The sequence below is a fragment of the Leptodactylus fuscus genome, chromosome 6 (genome assembly GCF_031893055.1).
Source record: "Leptodactylus fuscus isolate aLepFus1 chromosome 6, aLepFus1.hap2, whole genome shotgun sequence".
NCBI classification, from domain to species: Eukaryota; Metazoa; Chordata; class Amphibia; order Anura; family Leptodactylidae; genus Leptodactylus; species Leptodactylus fuscus.
In genome coordinates this window covers 21099779-21122650 of record NC_134270.1, presented here as the reverse complement: position 1 = coordinate 21122650, position 22872 = coordinate 21099779, and the positions used below count along the sequence as shown (strand labels likewise).

Genomic DNA, 22872 nt, shown 5'->3' with positions numbered 1-22872 from the left:
TGGGAAATGTGGTTTACTCTGTTTTGGCGCCGAAGCGTTCTGATTGGCGATTCTTCTGTACGTCATTCAAGCCCGGGGGCGTGTCGTTTCCGCTAATGCCAGTGTAGAACCACAACTCCCAGAATCCTTATAGGACAGATGGGAACCGATTGATTAAGTCACGTTTTATCAGCCAATCAAACAGCGGCTTCGTTCCCAAACGTGGTATTTCCATTTTGTGCGGTGCAATAAAAGGTAAGTGGAGAAAGCGTGTCCTAGTGATAATCTACAGGGTGCTCTGACTTATACTGAGTGATGTAGGGTCAGTATACCCTGCTACAGAGCCCCTCCCCCTGTATATTATATCATGTGCCATACTGCCCCTCCCCTGTATATTATATCCTGTGCTATACTGCACCTCCCCCTGTATATTATATCATGTGTCATACTGCCCTTCCCCTGTATATTATATCATGTGTCATACTGCCCTTCCCCTGTATATTATATCCTGTGCCACACTGCCCCCTCTGTATATACCCTGCTACAGAGCCCCTCCCCCTGTATATTATATCATGTGCCATACTGCCCCTCCCCTGTATATTATATCATGTGTCATACTGCCCTTCCCCTGTATATTATATCCTGTGCCATACTGCCCCTCCCCTGTATATTATATCCTGTGCCATACTGCCCCTCCCCTGTATATTATATCCTGTGCTATACTGCACCTCCCTGTATATTATATCCTGTGCCATACTGCACCTCCCCCTGTATATTATATCATGTGCTATACTGCCCCTCCCCTGTATATTATATCCTGTGCCATACTGCCCCTCCCCTGTATATTATATCCTGTGCCATACTGCCCCTCCCTCTGTATATTATATCCTGTGCCATACTGCCCCTCCTCTGTATATTATATCCTGTGCCATACTGCCCCTCCTCTGTATATTATATCCTGTGCCATACTGCCCCTCCTCTGTATATTATATCCTGTGCCATACTGCCCCTCCTCTGTATATTATATCCTGTGCCATACTGCCCCTCCCCCTGTATATTATATCATGTGCCATACTGCCCCTCCCCTGTATATTATATCCTGTGCCACACTGCCCCCTCTGTATATATCCTGTGCCATACTGCCCCTCCCCTGAATATTATATCATGTGCCATACTGCCCCTCCCTGTATATTATATCATGTGCCATACTGCCCCTCCCTGTATATTATATCATGTGCCATACTGCCCCTCCTTGTATATTATATCATGTGCCATACTGCCCCTCCCTGTATATTATATCCTGTGCCATACTGCCCCTCCTCTGTATATTATATCCTGTGCCATACTGCCCCTCCCCTGTATATTATATCATGTGCCATACTGCCCCTCCCCTGTATATTATATCATGTGCCATACTGCCCCTCCCCTGTATATTATATCATGTGCCATACTGCCCCTCCCCTGTATATTATATCATGTGCCATACTGCCCCTCCCTGTATATTATATCATGTGCCATACTGCCCCTCCCCCTGTATATTATATCATGTGCCATACTGCCCCTCCCCTGTATATTATATCCTGTGCCATACTGCCCCTCCCCTGTATATTATATCCTGTGCCATACTGCCCCTCCCCTGTATATTATATCATGTGCCATACTGCCCCTCCCCTGTATATTATATCCTGTGCCATACTGCCCCTCCCCTGTATATTATATCATGTGCCATACTGCCCCCTCTGTATATATCCTGTGCCATACTGCCCCTCCCCTGAATATTATATCATGTGCCATACTGCCCCTCCCTGTATATTATATCCTGTGCCATACTGCCCCTCCCCTGTATATTATAGCCTGTGCCATACTGCCCCTCCCCTGTATATTATATCATGTGCCATACTGCCACTCCCCTGTATATTATATCATTGCTGTACAACCCCTCCCCTGTATATCATGTGCCATACTGCCCCTCCCCTGTATATTATGTGCCATACTGCCCCTCCCCCTGTATATTATATCCTGTGCCATACAGCACCTCCCCTGTATATTATATCATGTGGCATACTGCCCCTCCTCTGTACAGTCCTATGAAAAAGTTTGGGCACCCCTATTAATCTTAATCATTTTTAGTTCTAAATATTTTGGTGTTTGCAACAGCCATTTCAGTTTGATATATCTAATAACTGATGGACACAGTAATATTTCAGGATTGAAATAAGGTTTATTGTACTAACAGAAAATGCGCAATATGCATTAAACCAAAATTTGACCGGTGCAAAAGTATGGGCACCCTTATCATTTTATTGATTTGAATACTCCTAACTACTTTTTACTGACTTACTGAAGCACAAAATTGGTTTTGTAACCTTAGTGAGCTTTGAACTTCATAGCCAGGTGTATCCAATCATGAGAAAAGGTATTTAAGGTGGCCAATTGCAAGTTGTTCTACTATTTGAATCTCCTCTGAAGAGTGGCATCATGGGCTACTCAAAACAACTCTCAAATGATCTGAAAACAAAGATTGTTCAACATAGTTGTTCAGGGGAAGGATACAAAACATTGTCTCAGAGATTTAACCTGTCAGTTTCCACTGTGAGGAACATAGTAAGGAAATGGAAGACCACAGGGACAGTTCTTGTTAAGCCCAGAAGTGGCAGGCCAAGAAAAATATCAGAAAGGCAGAGAAGAAGAATGGTGAGAACAGTCAAGGACAATCCACAGACCACCTCCAAAGAGCTGCAGCATCATCTTGCTGCAGATGGTGTCACTGTGCATCGGTCAACTATACAGCGCACTTTGCACAAATAGAAGCTGTATGGGAGAGTGATGAGAAAGAAGCTGTTTCTGCACGTACGCCACAAATAGAGTTGCCTGAGGTATGAAAAAGCACATTTGGACAAGGCAGCTTCATTTTGGAAACAAAAATTGAGTTGTTTGGTTATAAAAAAAAGGCGTTATGCATGGCGTCCAAAAAGAAACAGCATTCCAAGAAAAACACTTGCTACCCACTGTAAAATTTGGTGGAGGTTCCATCATGCTTTGGGGCTGTGTGGCCAATGCCGGCATCGGGAATCTTGTTAAAGTTGAGGGTCGCATGGATTCCACTCAGTATCAGCAGATTCTTGAGAATAATGTTCAAGAATCAGTGACGAAGTTGAAGTTACGCCGGGGATGGATATTTCAGCAAGACAATGATCCAAAACACCGCTCCAAATCCTCAGGCATTCATGCAGAGGAACAATTACAATGTTCTGGAATGGCCATCCCAGTCCCCAGACCTGAATATCATTGAACATCTGTGGGATGATTTGAAGCGGGCTGTCCATGCTCGGCGACCATCAAACTTAACTGAACTTGAATTGTTTGTTCAAAATACCTTTATCCAGGATCCAGGAACTGATTAAAAGCTACAGGAAGCGACTAGAGGCTGTTATCTTTGCAAAAGGAGGATCTACTAAATATTAATGTCACTTTTCTGTTGAGGTGCCCATACTTTTGCACCGGTCAAATTTTGGTTTAATGCATATTGCGCATTTTCTGTTAGTACAATAAACCTCATTTCAATCCTGAAATATTACTGTGTCCATCAGTTATTAGATATATCAAACTGAAATGGCTGTTGCAAATACCAAAATATTTAGAACTAAAAATGATTAAGATTAATAGGGGTGCCCAAACTTTTTCATAGGACTGTATATTATATCATGTGCCATACAGCACCTCCCCCTGTATATTATGTGCCATACTGCCCCCCTCTGTATATATCATGTGCCATACTGCCCCTCCCCTGTATATTATATCATGTGCCATACAGCACCTCCCCCTGTATATTATATCATGTGTCATACTGCCCCTCCCCTGTATATTATGTGCCATATTGCCCTCCTCTGTATATTATATCATTGCTGTACAACCCCTCCCCTGTATATTATATCATGTGCCATACAGCACCTCCCCCTGTATATTATGTGCCATATTGCCCCTCCTCTGTATATTATATCATGTCATACTGCCCCTCCCCTGTATATTATATCATGTGTCATACTGCCCCTCCCCTGTATATTATATCATGTGTCATACTGCCCCTCCCCTGTATATTATAACCTGTTTTACTGCTCCTTCCTCTGTATATTATAATAGCTCCTCTTCTGTATATTATATCCTATGCTGTCAGCCCCTCCCCTTTACATTATATACTGCGCTGTACTGTCCCTCACCTTTACGCTGTACAACCCGCTGCGCTGTAAATTCTATTTTGTGTTGTGTAACGCCTCTCCTGTACATAAGCCCCTTCCCTGTATAATAGATCCTGTGTTACCGCTGGACATGTAATACCTATGTGTTATATTCTTATTATGTGCTGACTACATTATGGAGACCTTGCTCGGTCACATGACTCTTTATACCTGCAGCCTCTGACCAGCAATGATCTGGGGCTTCGTAGATCACACCTGTGTGAGCCGCATAAACACGGCCTCTGCTTGTAGCAACCAATCACAGTGCAGATCTTATTTCTTAAACTGCTCTGGATAAATGAAAGCTGTACTGCGATTGGATGCCATGGACAACAAGGACATGTTTCTCTTAGTGTTGATAAGTGAGGCCAAGTTTTCCTATAGCAACAGTGATATTGTGTCATGTGAAGCAGCACGGCGCCATCACATGTCCCTGTGTGTGGTCAGAGAATGAGACCAAAGCAGGACAGTGACTGGCCGGGGGACATTCATGTTCCAGAATATGACAGGGGTCTGTACATATGAGATAAAAGTCAGTCAACCAGTGGACAAAATACCAGAGGAATCAATTGTTCACAGCGGCCGACTCAAGACTCTTGTGTGCCAACAAAGACATTGGCTTGGTTGGAAAATTTCATCCAGAGCCAGCCATATTTGGCTGATCATTATCCGCTTCTTAAACTATCTGCCTAGTCAGCCATGTTGTTGGTGGGATTGTTCATAGAATTGCTCTGGTGTGTGGATGGATTAAATAATATGTTATATAATGTTTATACTCTGCAGCCATCTTGGCGTTGTGGTCAGCAGTCACATGACCTCTGCTTTTTCTTAGGCCCAGCCTACAGGCCTCTTGACTGGAGTAAGGCCTTCCAGAAAGCTGTAATGGTGCATCATGTAGTAGCTATATACTCTATTGGTCTGTTCAGACTATTATCTTATCTTCTGTAGACTACTGAAGGCCAAGCCCAATGGAGTCCCACAGTGCTCATGTGAACACAGACTAACTGAGACCTGAGGGTGCTTTATAATAAAATAGCATGATGTGTTATTCTAAAATGTATCTAAATGAAAGAATGTTGAAGCAGAGACTATCTCGTCATGTGATGTTGTATAGGTTTATCTACGCCTCCACTGCCTAGTTACTGAGCCTGATATTATATATGTGACCACATCATTCTACGATACAAACCAATAACTTTGCAACAAAAATATTAGACTTTTGACACAATTGAAAAAAACTTACTGTATAATAACAATAGTTAAGTGGACCTGTCTGCAAAGTGAGAATGTAACACACGCAGGAATCTCTATCTTACGGCTACGTTCGCTTGGACAATGTGAATCTATGTGTCTCCTGATCAATGGCTCCCACAGCCAGACACTGGACCAATGACATGTCCGGAGATGCTTCTGCTGCCTAGTCTATGCAATATACAGGGTCAGACGCAGAAAGCTCCATCCCCGGTATAGCAGCTGGATGCCATTACTGTACCTCAACGTTCATTGAATTCAGAAGTAGCTGAGCTGAAGTGATAGTGCCTGGCCGCTATACAGAGGATGGAGCTTTCTGCCTTTTGCTTTGTATAATGTATAGGACAGGCACCAATCAGGTATTTGTGGCCTATCCTGAGGAAAAGCCATGAAAAGCTTAACTAAGAGAGTCTGTCAGTAGGAAATTCCTAATCAAAGTAATGACATTACCTTGTAGTGCTCTTTGCTCACTTTCCAAATAGGCCTTTGTAATTCAGCATTGCAGCTCCATTATCAAGAAAATTGTTGTTTTATTCATATGCAAAGGGATTTTAGGGCATTTTTTATATTTAACAGCATTTCCCATTCAGTGCTGTAGATTACCTCTCTGAACTGTCACCCAGCTTTCTCTGGGGGAAGATCTGTCAGTCAAAGATGGTCCAGTAATCTATAGCCCAGAGCAGAGAGGGAGTGTTACCGGTGATAGGTGTGTGGGACTCTGTACAAGGTATTTTGACTATGTAAAAATGAGATTGTTCAGGTTCTTTTATCTACCCCCTATAAGTGGAGAATTCTGCTTATACTAACAATCTGCGGCATCTGCTGGGACATTTAGAATATTCTCCCAACTCTTGTGTATGTGCATGGTCGGGGACTTGCATCTTAATTGAGTGGGGGGATAAGATGGTGCCATATATCTCTAGCAATGGCTTATCTAATGAAAGGACAAGGTATTGGGCATACTGAACTCCAACATGTTCATTCTCACTTTGTTCCAACAGCTATCATAGGTGTAGTGTTGGCAGGCTGTCATACATATAAGACTGCAGGATTCAGAGAGCTTTTATCTTTGTGTATGGCCAGATTTAGAGCTGCAGCTCTCGGTGTGAGGTGTGCACTTTGTTACGGTATTGTCCTGAGTATTCCCATTTATTTCTGTGCAGTCCCAAACGCTATGCAATAGAATAATGTAAAACTCTCTCGCCCATTCCCGCCGACACTTACCTGAAGATGTGTATTGATAACTTTCAAGAACAGATGGATCACTATTCACATGAAGCAGCAGCCTGTTGTCACTTTTACATGTTTGTAGTGATGGAAAGGACAAGTTCACCCAAACCTTCTGTAGTTCATGTAGTTCCACATTCATAAAGGATTTACCCATAGTGTTTTGCATTCCCGTTCACAAAAGCTGTATATGTTTGGTTTCTAATCCAAACCTCTATATTGGAGACGTACAGGCCCTAACCATGGAATGGGTTCTACATGTTTCTGGATGGCGAGAAACCTAAATTTTGGTAGAATTTGCTCTGACATCAGGAAGATCTGAATATGGCAGTATTACTGTTTCCAGTTATTCATGAATATTGGTTAAACCTTGTCTCCTGGTTATTCAATGGGATTATGGGTGGGCCCAAAGTTTCTCAAGATGCCAACCTCATGGTGATGGATACTAAACTTCCTAAGCTGTGGATGATTAGAAATGAAATGAAGCCTATGGATTACTCTGGACCAGAATAAAAATGGCTGGCTCTACTGTGAAAGACGGGTCCACATAAAAAAACCTAAATAATACAGAAAATATATGTAAAGCAAACTCGGAGAAGTTTTGATCAACCGTAGAGAATATTACTGGACGTTTTTACAGAATTACAAAGCGGTCAGCAGATGCTTCCCAGTCACTCATCGCCTGTGAGACGTACTTGTGTATGACTACCCTTATACATACATCTAGAAAAGTGTTCTAGGTAGGTTCATAAGATTTCCATCAACATTGAATACCTCATTTCTAGAATTGTGATATTGTCTCCCTGAGCAGAAATCCATTGTGTGAAATGCAGAAGTCGCATATATTTGAAGTCTCCCAATATTTTTACTCTGTTGTTATCTTGTGAAATCGTTTTATTAAAAAGAAAAAATTGTTTTGTTTTGTCTTAATTTTTGCAGGGAGACAACCATGCCCAATTGTATTGTTTTAGGCTGTCCACACAAGTGTGGCAAAAAGGATAAATTTCCAGGAGTCATAATGCATGCTTTCCCTAGATCAATGGATCGAATAAAGGCTTGGCTTCTGCTAACTGGTCAGATGTTTGAAGACTTGGATGAATTGGCCCAACGTATCTATGATGGAAAGAAAAATAGTGCACATCGCCTTTGTTCGGCTCATTTTACAATAGACAGTTATATAGTGAATAAAACCAACAAAGTTCTACGCGCTGATGCCCTCCCAAGCATTTTTCCTCCTCCTGGGGGTCCTCATAGTCGTAAACGAGCAAGGAGGCTAAAGAAGAACAAGGATTCAAGTCCGCTTTCCAATTCACTAACAAGCTTGCTTTGGCATGAATCTTCTAGAGCAGAAGCCTGGACCAAAAGAGAATATTTGTTTCAAGGTGCGGAAACCCAGACTGACCTGTCTTGTTTTGATACAGGAGATCTTCATCTGTACAATAGATCTTTGTCAGATAAGGAGTTCCAGCATGTTTTTTGTGATCATCCTCGTGTCTTTGAGCAATCCTTGCCAGATGCTTCTCAGTCTCTATTTGCTGGAATTAAGGAAGAGCAGGTTCAGTTTCCATGTTCTGAAGATGACCATAGGCTAACGCCTGCACCAAAGGAGCACCCAAGTTTGCTGACTTCTATAAAATCTGAAAAGATCAATGAGCATCCAGTAGACCAACATGAAGAGGTTATCCATCACTTTGTAATAGACTTTCCTAAGGAAGAAGTGAGCCACCTAACATTCGCTGGTTTGGAAGGCAAGACCAACTCCAGAGGTAGACATCAGAGTCTCGTTGAGGTTAGTACCATGGCTACATCAGCAAGCCTTAGATGTTTTTGGTGCGGAACGTCTGATTTACTTGACCCATGCTCAGCATGTTCATAAAACATCAAGACCATCTCAGAAACACACCGCCCCCAGTCATCTGTTCCCACACCAACCATCTATGCCCACATATACGTGAGACAAACCTTGGATGTTCCGAATGGTTCCCATTATTTCATTTCCCATATGTTCTTTCTGTAGTTGTATTTTATTTCTCCTCTAATAAACTTTGTGTTCTAGGTCTGTGTAAAACAATAGTTGGCCATCTTAAATTCCCCAAATTTTTTGTTTTATGTTTTGTATCGTTTTACCTTATTTTACTGATTCTATTTTTTTTTGTGCGTGTTAACATCATTTATGGGATGATTATAGCAGATTGTATAAAATGTTATAGAAATGGAAATCATTTTTTTTTACCAATTTGGAAATTAAAATTTTGAGGAATTTCAATAAAAAGTATAGGTTAAAAAGAAAACATTTTGAGGACAATTGAGGAATATTGATGCACCAAGTTATTTTCTAATTTGCTCCAGACATTTGATGGAATATTAAATGTCTGTGCGCTAGAGGTGTTTTATGAGCTGTTAAGTACATTACTCCCTCCCCACATCTACTCTGTGGTTATACACCCTGGAAGGGGAGCAAGGAGTAAATCTACAGTAACGGCAGATTGAGCCATTTAGTGCGTTGCCATTAAAAAGAACAACTCCTTTGCTGGGAGGACATGATTTATATCTTCATAGAATAGAGAGGACTTGTATATTTGTCTCCCAGGCCAACCCCATCGGCTCTTACACCTACATTAACATCTTTCATACACCATTTGTGCTTGTTGATACAGTCTATACATCAACTAAAAGTGTAAAGGTGGAACTTCATCTACATTTAAGTAGGAGACCGTTGCTCTTGGACCTTATAGGATTTATGAAGACTGGCTCAATAAAGGTCGTGATTAATGCAGAGAATGAGCGATTTCTGAAGAGGCTTCGGCCTAGCATGTCCCTGCACCAGATTGGTGATCTATATCAGATGGGAACTGCCATAGATTTCCATTATAACAAGAAAGGGCCTTGCACCAAATGTTCACCACAGTGTCATCCCTCTAGACCAGAAAACTATTGTAGAGGGATTGATAAATCTCCCCCATACTGTATGCTTAGACAATGGACATTTTTTTTAATTTTTTTTTAATATATAGTAGTTTAGATATCTTCACTTTGAGTGAAAACCTACTAGTTCTGTTCTGTTGGTGTTGAAATTAATTCTTATCTGGATAAATGTCCAAAAACTGAGTTTCTTTTGTGGATATATAAGCAAATGTAGGCATTCAAGATGGGTTAATAAGGGCTTATGATATTTCTGTCAGCCTGCGCCCTTACAAAATGGTCGCCTGCGTTTATGTCGTGATTGGTTCACTTTAAAAGCGGCAAGTCAGACATGTTTAATTCTGGTAAATTTGAAGAGATTTTTATCTAGCCCAGAACGCCTGTATTCTAGATAAAATATCTGGATTATTATTGACCTGAAACACTGAAGGCCCAACTGAAGCTTTATATAGATTTGTCATGAGATGACCCAGCTCAGTGGGCAGTCTGCTATTCTCAGAAGGATTGATGACATGCCATGGGACAAAGGTATCTACAGAATACAAGAAGATCTGTGGAGAAACCCTTCTATCATGCTTGTCTAATAAATGGTTCTTTCATAAATCTTGACCATACAAAGTCCAAAGCCATCTCGATGTCTGTCTCCACCCCGGGCCACTGTACCTATGTTGTGCCGTCTGGTTTTCCAGTCAATGCAATGGCACAACTATGATTTATGTGATCTTTCTCCAAATGAAGGCTTGGCTTCTATTATTAGGACAATCTTTTGAAGGTGTGAACATTAAGCTCAACATATTTCAGCCGGACATGACTGATACTGCCTTTTGCTCAGCACATTTACAGACTCGCATGTCATAGATGAAACCAGGGGAATTTTTAGACCTGATGCCCTCCCAAGCATTTTTCCAAATATTCTCATCGACTTTTAATTCACAGTTGCATAGATTTACAAAAAGGTTGAAAACGGAAAATGTGTGTCCAGTACGAGGCATTCAGACCCATCCATCTGACATCCAGCTCCTTAGACCTTTATTGGAGAGTTCATTGGGATCCTGCTTGTAGTATTGTAACAATCTCGTCTAACATGACAGTATTTGGACAGCTCTGCCAATTTTACAGAAAAGATGCACCCCAGGGGTGCAGCTTACAGGCCTTCTAAGGTTAGTATGGCAGAAGGGGAACATATTTGATGTTGTGGAGAGCCCTTCTAGACCAGTTATCAACCTGCATGTAGGTGCTTCAAGATCTGTAATTGTAAGCAACACCAAGATCTGATCCTGACGCTATAGGACAAGCCCAGAAGCATTGTGATAGCTGGTTGGGAAATGGTGGATAATGCAAGCACATGACAACGAGGAAACTAAGGACAACCATTGTTAGTACAGCAGTGGCCTGCAGTGCCATGTATAGGATTGATTTCCAACCCAATGCAGATTTGTATTAGAACATTCCTCATGAACTTTGTGCCCGACTTTAGGGTCATGAAGTGTTGGCAGATTGTACTGGCCACATTTCATCTAGAGTAAAAGAGATCTCTTGACTTTTGTCATTGGAATGAACAGAATACTTCCATTAATATATTGTATGTTAATATTTATATTTAATGTAGAATTATTGTGGTCTATCAGAAAACCTCATAAAGCTCAAGGATGTTAAGAGTCTTTTGTGCTTTGCTCTCCGTTTTTGTTTTATTAGGCAAACTTGGCTTCAGTTGATATACAGCTCTTAACATGGGAACTATTCTCTCCACATTCCCCGATTTTGGAGATTGATTTTTAGCACCTTGCAAAGTCCCATACTATCTGCTTATATGACACTGTTTCCATGGGTGTCCTGTGGGCTGTCAAATGATTATACTCTCTAAAATGTGAGACCAAGTCTATCATGATCCATCATTGCTGGACTATCTGATTATGATGTGTATCTTCTGTACTCCTCCTCTATTTGTAGGTTTTCTACTACGTGACCAATTTATACCAATCTAATGTTCACAATGGTATGACTGATCTCTGTTATCTTCTTACTGTGTATTAAAGGTATTAAAGTTGTCAGATTACATGAGTACGACCATTCGATGAGGGAATGAGTAGTGATGGCGTCTCCACTTCTGGGTGGTTAGTTGTTGCTTGGTATAAGCCTTGAATACGTATATGTGTGTACAGGTGAAGGGATCTGTGTAATAACTTGTCCTTGTCATTTTTCAGGCTGAAGAGATGCCGAAATGTATTGTGAAGGGCTGTCTACATTACTCTGGATGGAAATACAGCACCCCTGGAGTGACGCTGCACATGTTTCCCAAGGACTTGAACACCATTAAGAAGTGGCTCCAGCAAACCAACCAAGACTATGGGGACCTGGACTTATTTGCACAGGGAATCTTACGAGGAAAGACCGGTGTTTCCCGTATTTGCTCTGCCCATTTTACCCCAGACTGCTACACTTTAGTTGGGTCACAAAAGGTACTTGTGGAAGGGGCTATCCCTACAATATTTCCTGAGAGGGATAAACCATCTAAGAGAATGGAAACGGTGTCCTCTCCAGTGCTCCAAAACATTTACTTGCCTATAAATATGTGGATGAACAATGTCTCTGTGGTATCAAATGTGGCTCCATGGGGAGCTAACCAGATAGTAATCCCCACTATTACAATGAATCCGAACAATAATGTGGTTGCCAATGACTTTGGGGTTACTATCAGCAGGTCAGCAACAGAATGTAAGCAGGAAGAAAGGCCCAATGAACTTGGAAACCCACCAACAACATTTAACAAATGCCCCTATCCCAGCCCCTATACCTATGCAGGTTTATCAGGTACCATGCAGCATAAACAGTCCAATACCAATACGGGCCCAGGGTTCTCTGACTTGTCCACTAGGAAGATAAACCGAGGTGTTCAGTGGCCTGAGTATGAGAACAACATGGAGGGCGAGTCATGGAAGGTTATGCACGATCATTTGTACGAAACTCCATATCGCAGCAAGTATGAGAGTTTTAACCAATGCTCACTGAAGACAGAGTATACGTCAAAGGATGGCTTTGAAGACAGAGATACAGAGATGGAACTGGTATGTTTGCCATTAACTGAGATTTCTGTAGGTTTGGAGATGCCAACAAAAAAAAAAAGAAACCCATTATATTGTTCATTTCCTGAGTAAGGTGTTTTCCATCCAGTGTCCCTTGTTGTTGGCTTTCAGTCTCACATCTGGTAAGGAATAGGTTGTCCCTATGGACCTTGCTAGTATTTCCAGGAGGCTCCAGTAAGCACTGGCCCAAAGCAGCAGAGTCCTTGAGACACCTCTCAGCACTGAAGCCTTGTGGTTTGTGTTGTAAAACAGTGTGTAGTCTTATTGTCTGTTCTCTTCTTTGAAAAATATCCCGGGACATTTTCTACTATCAAAGATTTTGGAAAGCTTTTCTTATCAGCTGACTTGTAGACACTTGAGTGGTTATTAATGTCTGACTGATGCTTGATACCCTTTCCTTACCTTCTGCTTTGTGTTCTCCCCCATAGTTCTCAATGTTACAGTATGTGGCCAGCGTCTTTAAAGTGAATAAAAGTAAGGACCTCAAGACGGCCAGGATCTTAAACCAAGCCCTGGAGATCATTTCCCTGATAAATGAAGAGGTGAGCTCTACTTCTGAAACTTTGAGAGAAAAATCACACTTGGATCCACCTGCCACTGGAGACAAGAGTCATTTTTTTCAAAGGGATGTTCCTATAATAAATGTTGAGGTTGGGTGGATGTCACCACCGGGTCCTCAACTGTTCATTAAAACTGTATGAGCGGTCATACAGTGAGGAGTGGCAGCCTTAGGAATACATGGGGGTGAGGGGCGCTGAATTTAATGTCTATAGGACTGTCCCCATCAGCCACATAGGCTTTTAATGTATCAGTACCATTAATGCTTAACCGCTACTCCAGTCCTCCTGACTGCAGTTGTTCATTGAAGAGGAATAGGAGCTCTGGACCCCGTTCTTGTGTTTAGTGAACGTCCCAGTGGTCCTAGTCACCACTTTTCTTAAAAGAGGCCAAGGTGAGGATACGCTGTGGACGGTGCAATAATACAAGCCAGATTCATCAGTATTTATACCTGTTTTCTGCACCAGCTATGAACAGAAAGTAGGCCAAAAGAATGTGCCTAAATTATAACAAGGCCTGTTCCTTATTGCAGATCATCCGAATCCACAGGCAAGGAAGATCTGAAGACTGGCATTGAAAATGGCGCCTCCCCAGAGGCTTGCAGAGAGCATTATTTATTCTTTATTTCCATGCAGCCCTTTAAAAGACATAACCAGTTGTTAGCAGGACATCTATGAAGTTTTCTGGAGGCCTAATTTGTATGGTTTCTAGTAGAGATGAGCGAACACTGTTTGGATCAGCCGATCCGAACAGCACGCACCCATAGAAATGAATGGAAGCACCTGTGACACTGACTTTGCCGGCGTCACAGGTGCTTCCATTCATTTCTATGGGTGCGTGCTGTTCGCTCTTCTCTAGTCCTGATGATACCCAGTCCTCCAGCCATATCTAATTGTGATCTCGGACAGATCCCACTAAAAGATTGTCATTGGGGATCTGGAAAGTTGAACACCCCTACCAGTCACAAATATATATGGATCTCAGTGTAGCTTGCCCTGACCAGCCGTTTACCCTAGGCCTCTATGACTGGATGTCCATGCAGCAGTAATGTGTGTGTGTTAGAAAACTGTTAAACCTTCTGTTTAACATGATAGATCACAGATTAATGGTGTATAGTTAAATAGGAGAAACTAACTTTTTTTTTTTTTTTTTTTTTTAAACTGTAATTTTTATTGAAAGGATTTTTGTAAAATACAATACAACACAAGAGTTGAAAACCTAAAAAACATGAACGTGAAGCAATGCATATACCGTCAAATAGACTGGAAATGTATACACATCACAGTAGAAATGAGGGGGTGGGGGAGGAGTCAGAGACCATTCAAAATACAGTATGCGTCCCAAGATGACCAGGAGAAACTAACTTTTATTGGGTAATCAATATAAAAACTTCAATACCAATGGACATCCATTCTCAACAAAATATATACGATATACACATGGTGTGGGCACCTGAGTGGGATTGTTAATGTGTGTGTGTGTATAAATATATACTATATATATATATATATATATATATATATATATATATATATATCTCTATGGGATGGTATTACTATTGATATATCATAGCACCTCATCCCTTCAAAAAATTCCCCAAAGAAATACAAACTCGCCTTTCACCAAAAAATAGGGCCCCTCTAATATTTAAAAATGTGAGACCAGTGTGGTAGGAAGACTGGTCTTGCATCGACAGTCCCGGGGCTCACCACCACAGCCACCGGGAATTGCAGTTTAACTGCAGATTTGTTTTTTTTTCATGATCGAGATCGTCAGTATTTTTCTCTTAGGGGCAACTTTAGCATAATCAACTCCCGTACATAACCCATATTTAACAAGGGGAACGCGTAGAGTTAATGCTAAGAGCCATTAGATCATCTAATATGGCCATTTTGTCATGAATCCCTATTGAACTAGCCTCAGACATGGTTATCTAGTTCTTGAGCTTTTACTGCCATTTATTTCTTGTGTCCACACCATTTAGCCCCTGAGGACTGTGGGGTTGGCATATCTAGAGTAAGTGTGTGCACACGTAGTGATTTGAATCGCTGGACTGTTCCTACCACGCTGGTCTCACACATTTTTTGAAGGGCCGGGGTGCTATGATATGTCAATAGTAGCACCATCCCATATATATATATATATATATATATATATATATATATATACACACACACATTAACAAACCCCCTCAGGTGCCCACACCATGTGTGTAGCGTATATATTTTGTTGAGAATGGACATCCATTGGTAGTGAACAGTTTTTATATTGATTACCCAATAAAAGTTAGATTTTAACATTTCTCTCTATAATCAGTTTGGGTGGTGACTGACCTACTGTGATTTACTTCTGTAACATGATGTCTAACAACAATATTTCCTCTTTAATATATTCTGAACTAGCTTCTGCCCGCACTCATTTGCGGGTTGTTGGAGTGGATGATCCGCGTATATTCAGCAAATTGCTGCCGACGTTAGTTTGCCTGCTCCGGCGTTTTGGCAGGTCTTAAGCTGTCCTGCTGCTGAACTTGTTCCTCGCACCGTGCCTGTGATTGTTCCGGCATCTCAGCAGCTCACTGGGGCGCCATATAATGAGCGTGTTGTTGGTGTTGATGATCCACCTGCTCCGGTGTTTCAACAGCTGTCAAGCTGGCTTGTCGCTGAACGCGTTCCTTGCGCTGTGCCCGTGATTGTTCCGGCAACTTGCTGCGACTCCATATAATGAGCATGTTGTTGGTGTTGATGGTCCACATGCTCCGGCGTTTTGGCAAGTCTCAAGCTGGTCTGGCACTGAAGTTGTTCTTCGCACCGTGCCAGTAATTGTTCCGGCACCTCAGCAGCTCGCTGCAAGGGCATATAATGCATGTGTTGTTGGCGTCGATGATCCCCCGTCAGGTCCGCTTGAGGACAACTCTGTGACTTCTGGCTTCCTTCATAGCTCTCGTTGTTTGCGACAAATTAGATTTTCTTTTTCCCGACATGTTTAAATTGACAAACTGCCAATTTGGATTAAAGGTGTTTGACCATGTCAGTTTGTCTGCACTGCCTGGAGCAGATCATATAATATACAAATGCAGGTACACTAAGGGTTAGCGTGTGTTTACATAGAGAGATAACAGCCCTGGTTTTAATAATAATAATTAATAAATTTTATTTATATAGCGCCAACATATTCCGCAGCGCTGTACAATTTGGCTTTCTCAGAAGGTGAGATAAGAGCAGTGTAATATAGTATATGAACATAAATTTATAACCGTCGCGAAGCCATGTCATTTACCGGGATAAAAAGTAGCCTATGTTTTAATCGAGGTTACAATCTATCTATGTGCCGGGTTTCATTCAAATCCGTTCAGCCGTTTTTGTGTGATTGACTAACAAACATCCAAACACACAAACATCCAAACTTTCACATTTCTAATATTAGTATAGTATGGTGTTTTTGTCATGTGCTGCTTTCCATGATTTACAGGAATGGGTCACTGTGAACAAGAATTCATAAAGCTGTACACCAGATGACTGGTGAGGTGAGTAGCCATATTGTCTCCTCCTAGGATTATATACCAGAGAATTCAGACATGCCTGTATATAAAGGGGAAGCGCATAGTAAACTATTATTGAGTTGACCGTGACCAATATATCTAAAAGAAGGAAAGTGTAATGTCATCTGCTCTGTGGCCGACTATTATATACGTGCTTGTTTTTCAGTTTCCAGTAAAGTGTGGTGATATGGCGGTCTACTTTACAATGGATGAATGGCGCTATATAGACCAGCACAAGGAAGACTATGAGGACATAGTTACAGATAATGTCCCAATGAACCAAACATGGCAAGTCCCGGAACAATGGAATTCAGGTAAGAAATCGCTTCATGCACAGATGTGTGAATTGTAATGTCGACTTTGGTGGTATTTTTATTTCCACTGTACAATGCCTTCTGGCATTGGGGTGGTGTCAAGGGGCAGCGGCCATTCATACAGACACCTTAAAATGGGTATGTGCTAATACATATTTATGTGCCATCTTTGTTTCTGTTGTTGTTATTGTCCACATTATGTCATCTATGATCTTTTTGTCTCATGACATATCCAGTTACCTATAACCATTGTGGTATATTGTCTCATCTAGTTAAATATACATATATACACAATAATGAAAATGTGGGATGTACCTAGTACTGGGATGATAGACTATTTGAGATAGGTTAATACTTTTGTACTGTGTACTAGAATCCATGGATTTTGTATTCCATGCATCCCCATCAGGGAACTCCAACACCAGAAAGGGGTGCAGTTAGTCTGCCATAAGTTGCACGTATCGAGCACCGGTCATTGTTCCCTGCACCCAGACAATGGGGCCCAATTGTGACCATGTGAACACGCCCCAGACCATGACGGGGTCACCTCCTGTCTGGACACATCCCTGTTGGCATGCAGGATTCATAGCTTCATGGGACATACGCTACAATCTCACCCATGTGGTGCAGTTCTCAGCGTACCGTCCTAGTGGAAATGGGGTCTAGAGCCAGCACTGGGACACGCCTTCCCATGACTTTTGGCCACTGAGTGTACTATATCCCAATAAACTTTGATATTTGTTATACTTTATGCTTACTGTGAGTGTCGCTCCCTATTTTTTTTGGTATTAGGTTATGTTGTTTTTGGCAGGCTTTTTCTTTGTAGGCTTATTATTGTACAATGCCGGCTGTATATCCCCATAATGCACACGTAGGTGGTAGGATAGAGCCGTGTCATCCTATAGCTGGGGGCTAATAAAGCTTCAGACGAGTATAAGACTTTGCTCTGTTTTTGTAATTGTCAGATCTAATCACTAATAATAATAATAAATTTTATTTATATAGCGCCAACATATTCTGCAGCACAGTACAAATTGTCTGAGGAGAGTGTACAAATCACTGAGGTGAAAGAGGAGGAGGAGGAAGACCTGGAGGATTCCCCAGATGAAAAAGAAGAAGAACCAGTGTCCTCAGAATGGGAACCAGAGAGTGAGGTGGAGGATGAGGAGGCCCATGACAAAGGGGAAGAATCTAGTGAGAGCCCCGAGATATCGGCTTCTGTTGAGGAACCCCAAATTACTCATAAGTGTGACCAGTGTGAAGAGTCTTTCCCAGACATAGAGGCTCTGGAGGCGCACAAAGCGACCCATGTGGAGAAGTGTGAGGACTGCGAGGAAGTGTTCAGCTCTAAACCAGAGCTCATTAAACACCGGGCAGAGAACCATGCCATGAAGCGCTTCGCCTGCACCATCTGTGGCATCGAGTACGATTACAAGTCTCAGTTCGTCATACACCAGAGGGCACACACCAGAGAAAAACCCTTCCACTGCGACGACTGTGGGGCAAAGTTTGGCTATAAAAGCAGTTTACTCCTCCACCAGAGGAGACACTTAGAAGGAAAAGCTTTTCAGTGCAGTAAATGTGAAAGACGGTTCGACAAAAGATGCGAGCTGGCCAGACACGAGAAGGACCACGAAAGGAAGAAGCAAAACAAATGCCAGAAATGTGGGAAGACGTTCATAAAGAAGGCGGCCTTGGAGAGACACAAGTAGGATCATGATGTGGACTAAAATAATTCTGTATCTTGTAGACGACACTTGAGTTTTCGGATGTTGTTTATAGTTGCTATTTTGTCTTTTTGTTTCTCTAGATTAAGCGGCAACAGATGCAAGGTGGCCAATGACGAAACGCTCCAGAAGAAAAAGCCGTACAAATGCCGGAAATGTGGCAAGACGTTTGTAAATAAAGGGACTTATGTGAAACACAAGTGGTATCATGATGGCGAAGATGACTAATGAGGAGACTTTGGGATATTGTTTATTTTTCCTAGTTTTTTTCTTTCTAGGTTATCAGCTAGGAATATGGGGAGCAAAGACTGCATCTGCCTAGATTTCAGGTAACGGGTAGCCTGGACCTATGGATAGTCGAATAATATGCTGATGTCTAGTACATTCCAGTGTGAGGGCTGCTGCTAGATGCAAGAGCTCCATCATGTAAGACACGTGGTAGTTAGAGAAGAAATGCCCATTGGGATGTGAGCGCCCATTCAGCAGCGTATACTATACACACATGGAGGCAGTCATTTCTTCTAACTAGATTAGTTCTTCTCTTAACATTAGGTTTGTAACACTTGTCAGCACTGGATAGACAACACTTTATATGAAACTTCTTTAAAGGGTTGTCCCATGAAAAGCATCCTATCTATACTGCTAGATTATGTGGATTTAAGACTTTTCCTAAATACACTGCTTTCTGAAAACTGCTTTGTTTGGCCGCTATCTTAATTTATTCACTTCATTGTTTACACTCTGTTTCTATGGCCATGGGGCTTAGTCCCTCAGTGACCTAGCTGCCTGCTCTCAGGGGGGGAGGGAGGGGCTGAGTGCTTGGCAGCAGCTCTGAGCTGTGTATGTCTGACAAGTAATGGAGCTCCTCAGATAGGGGAGGGGGAGGTGAGAGCTTCAGCATTTCTGAGCTGTCTATCTTCAGCTCTTCCACTTATCAGCCGGTTTAATTGAATTTGGCTGATAAGGGCTGAGATAGGGAGTCCATTACCTCTGTATGTAATGCAACCTGACTCAAATCCAGCTCTCTACATCAGTTTCCACATCAGCTTCATACTGTGGTAATTCATTACATCAATCCCTCACATATCAAGTGAAACCCCACCCACCAATGTGCCCAGAAAACCAGGAAGTGAAGAGAGCACAGAGCCTGCAGGTTGGTGAACAAGGGTTATGGGAATACCCCTTTAGGGGGCATTCACACTACGTAATGCCAGCGTGTATCACAGCCGTACACGCCGGCGTTACAGCAGGGCTGACGAACACTTCCCATTCATTTCTATGGGAGCCGGCATGCGAGCGCTCCCCATAGAAATGAATGGGCTGCTTCTTTCACTGCGAGCACTCCCATTGAAGTGAATGGGAAGTGCCGGCGTATACGGCAAGCTCTGCTCATGCCGGAGCGTACACGCCGGCACTTCCCATTCACTTCAATGGGACTGCTCGTAGTGAAAGAAGCATCCCATTCATTTCTATGGGGAGCACTAGTATGCCGGCTCCCATAGAAATGAATGGAGCTGCTTTGTACGCCGCTTATTCTGAACGTGTTTTACGTTCAGAATAAGCTTCAGTATACGTAGTGTGAATGCCCCCTTAATAAATGTTTATCCAAAAAGAAGAGAATCTGGTTCTGTGGCCTTGATGTCTTCTTAATGTAACTTTTGCCTCTTTGTCTTAAAGGAAGTCTGATACCGGGGTTGACAATATGAAGCCATCAGCACAGTTACATAGATTACGGTCACCTGAATGTAATGGCTTTTGTCCCTTACAAATCCAGACCTTCATTGCTATGATCGGCTTAGAAATGTAAATATGCAAATGAGCAGAATGGAGCACCGAGGGCGTCTCTAGTGCACCAGACTGCTATGCCTCTCTGTGCTGTCATTTGCTTTGTTCCCACTCACTTGATTAACAGGGCTAGGGCGAAATGGATGGCACCTAAGGCATGTGCAGAACTGTTCAGATGAACTCGCCAGGCTAGAGCAGGCTACTGGACATGCGCACATGATGCAATCCACGGTGCAAACCAGAATACAGGGACAGATGAGACTTGAGCATCACTTTCTGGCACTGGATTTGTAGTGGACAAAAACATTGGATTCTGGTGACCCTAATACGTGTAATTGTGCTGTTGGTTTCATATGGTGAACTCTGGTTACAGACTCCCTTTAATTAGGAAGCTGGGGCTGCTTTCTTCCAAAACCGGCATCATACTGATTCATCCATTGCCTTTGGTATGGCTTTGGTGAACCCTCTTGGGCAAGGTTAGTGCTGATTTTGAAAGAAAGTCTGTAATATTATTACATTAGACTGGATAGTGACTTAGTTTACGGTTCCGAAGATGATGGCTCAAGATCTGGAGATATAAAGTTCAGTTCCTTGGTGGAAAACTTTCACAATTAAAGGAGCTCCCAGTAGGGGCCATGCTTGTAAATGGCAGTGTATGTGATCATGTCGCATGATGGTCCTTCAAGGCAATCTGTGGTCTATAAATGACTGACCATAAACCATCAGGTGAAGGACATGGCATCGGATCACATTGATGAGCTCAGGGCGCAACTCATTTCTAAAGGTTTGCTGCAATGCATTGTGGGAGCTCTCAATGACATCAGTGGTGGTCAGAGCTCATAGCTGCACATTGTGAACTTCTATCGGTGACTTGTTAGCAGGTCCTTTCTGGACGGATTTCTCTTTGAAGTATTCTATGAAAGTATTGAAGCAATAGCCATGGATGTGAGTGGAAATACACTTGCCCTGGCTGGCTACCTACCAGGGCTGAATCTTCCCAGCACCCATTGTAAATACTCCCTGACATGCCAGTTGTCAGTTGCTCTTTGTAATACAAGCCAATATGATAGACCTGGACCCAGTCCTCAGATGGTGAGCTGTTTCTGCTTGCTTTTTGACCGCCTGCATTAAAGAAATTTTCCAAGATTATGATATTGACAAGTAGCACAAGTCATCAGTATTAGATCTGTGGGCACATCCACCAATCCGCTGTTAGATGTGTGTGCGCTGTTCAGACAAGCCCTGTGGACTCGATTGCCAAGCACAGCGCTGTACTTTATATAGTGGCTGTGCTTGGTATTGCAACTCTGCTCCATTCACTTGAATAGTGCAGCAACCAGGTCACATGACCAATGACTGTGATGTCACTGACGCTGCACTCACTCTGGAACAGTTGATCAGTGGACGCGTCAGGTATTTCACCCACATCAATCTGATAGTAAGTGTATGTAATGCACAGTGTGGATGATAGGGAGTGTTATATAGTTAGTAACTGCACATAAAGCAGCGGCCTGTATACATGTGTGGGGGGTTCTCGATCCTGGCATGGAGTGAACTACACATAGAAATGAATGGGATGAACCTTTTCTGTATCTCTAATTCATATCTATGGAGAGAGGGACAAGGATGACAGACTCAAGTATATGAATATTTTACCGCTGCGCTCTGAGGGGATGTATGTCTCCATATGATGTATGAATGGGTGTGAATATTGCTATGGGGAGGGGCCATTACTTTCTGGTCTCCCAAGGTTGCATTGTACATTTGTTTCCTTTCATACAGAAGTTCTAGTTACGTCACTTAAGTATATCGATAAGGAAAGGAAAACAATGGTGTAATTAAAGGGATTCTACCATTAAAACCTTTTTTTTTTTTGTGTGTGGATAAGACGTCGGAATAGTCTTTAGAAAGGCTATTCATCTCTTACCTTTAGACGTGGTCTCTGCTGCGCTGTACCTTAGAAATACCGTTTTACGGGTATGCAAGTGAGTTCTCTTGCCGCATTGGGGGCGGGCCCCAGCACTCAAACAGCGATGAGGGCGTCCCCACCGCTGCCACAGATTTGTCTTCAGCGCCGCCTCCTTCTTCGTCCGCAGTGTCATCTTCAATGTCTTCTTCTGGCGCAGGATCGTAACTTCTAGGCGTTGGGCCTTGAGCAGAGCAGACTGCACAGGCCACGGGAAAATGGCCGCTAACAATACTGTGCCTGTGCAGTCTGCTCTGCTCAAGGCCCGATGCCTAGAAATTACGAGC

The 22872-nt window shown here is 42.5% G+C and overlaps 1 protein-coding gene across 2 annotated transcripts; it reads left to right on the top strand.

The window, feature by feature from the left end:
- The first annotated feature begins 107 nt into the window (after positions 1-107).
- LOC142210345 (uncharacterized) lies at positions 108-19458 on the top strand. Of its 2 annotated transcripts, none has more exons than XM_075279429.1 (6): positions 108-234; positions 11819-12679; positions 13126-13239; positions 16960-17107; positions 18113-18815; positions 18918-19458. In XM_075279429.1, exons 2-6 carry the CDS (start codon positions 11828-11830, stop codon positions 19060-19062), a joined length of 1962 nt encoding a protein of 653 aa, XP_075135530.1. In that variant the 5' UTR covers positions 108-234; positions 11819-11827; the 3' UTR covers positions 19063-19458. The 2 variants fall into 2 exon arrangements, with proteins under 2 accessions (XP_075135530.1, XP_075135529.1); XM_075279428.1 differs by lacking the exon at positions 108-234 and adding an exon at positions 7643-8481.
- Positions 19459-22872: the final 3414 nt, after the last annotated feature.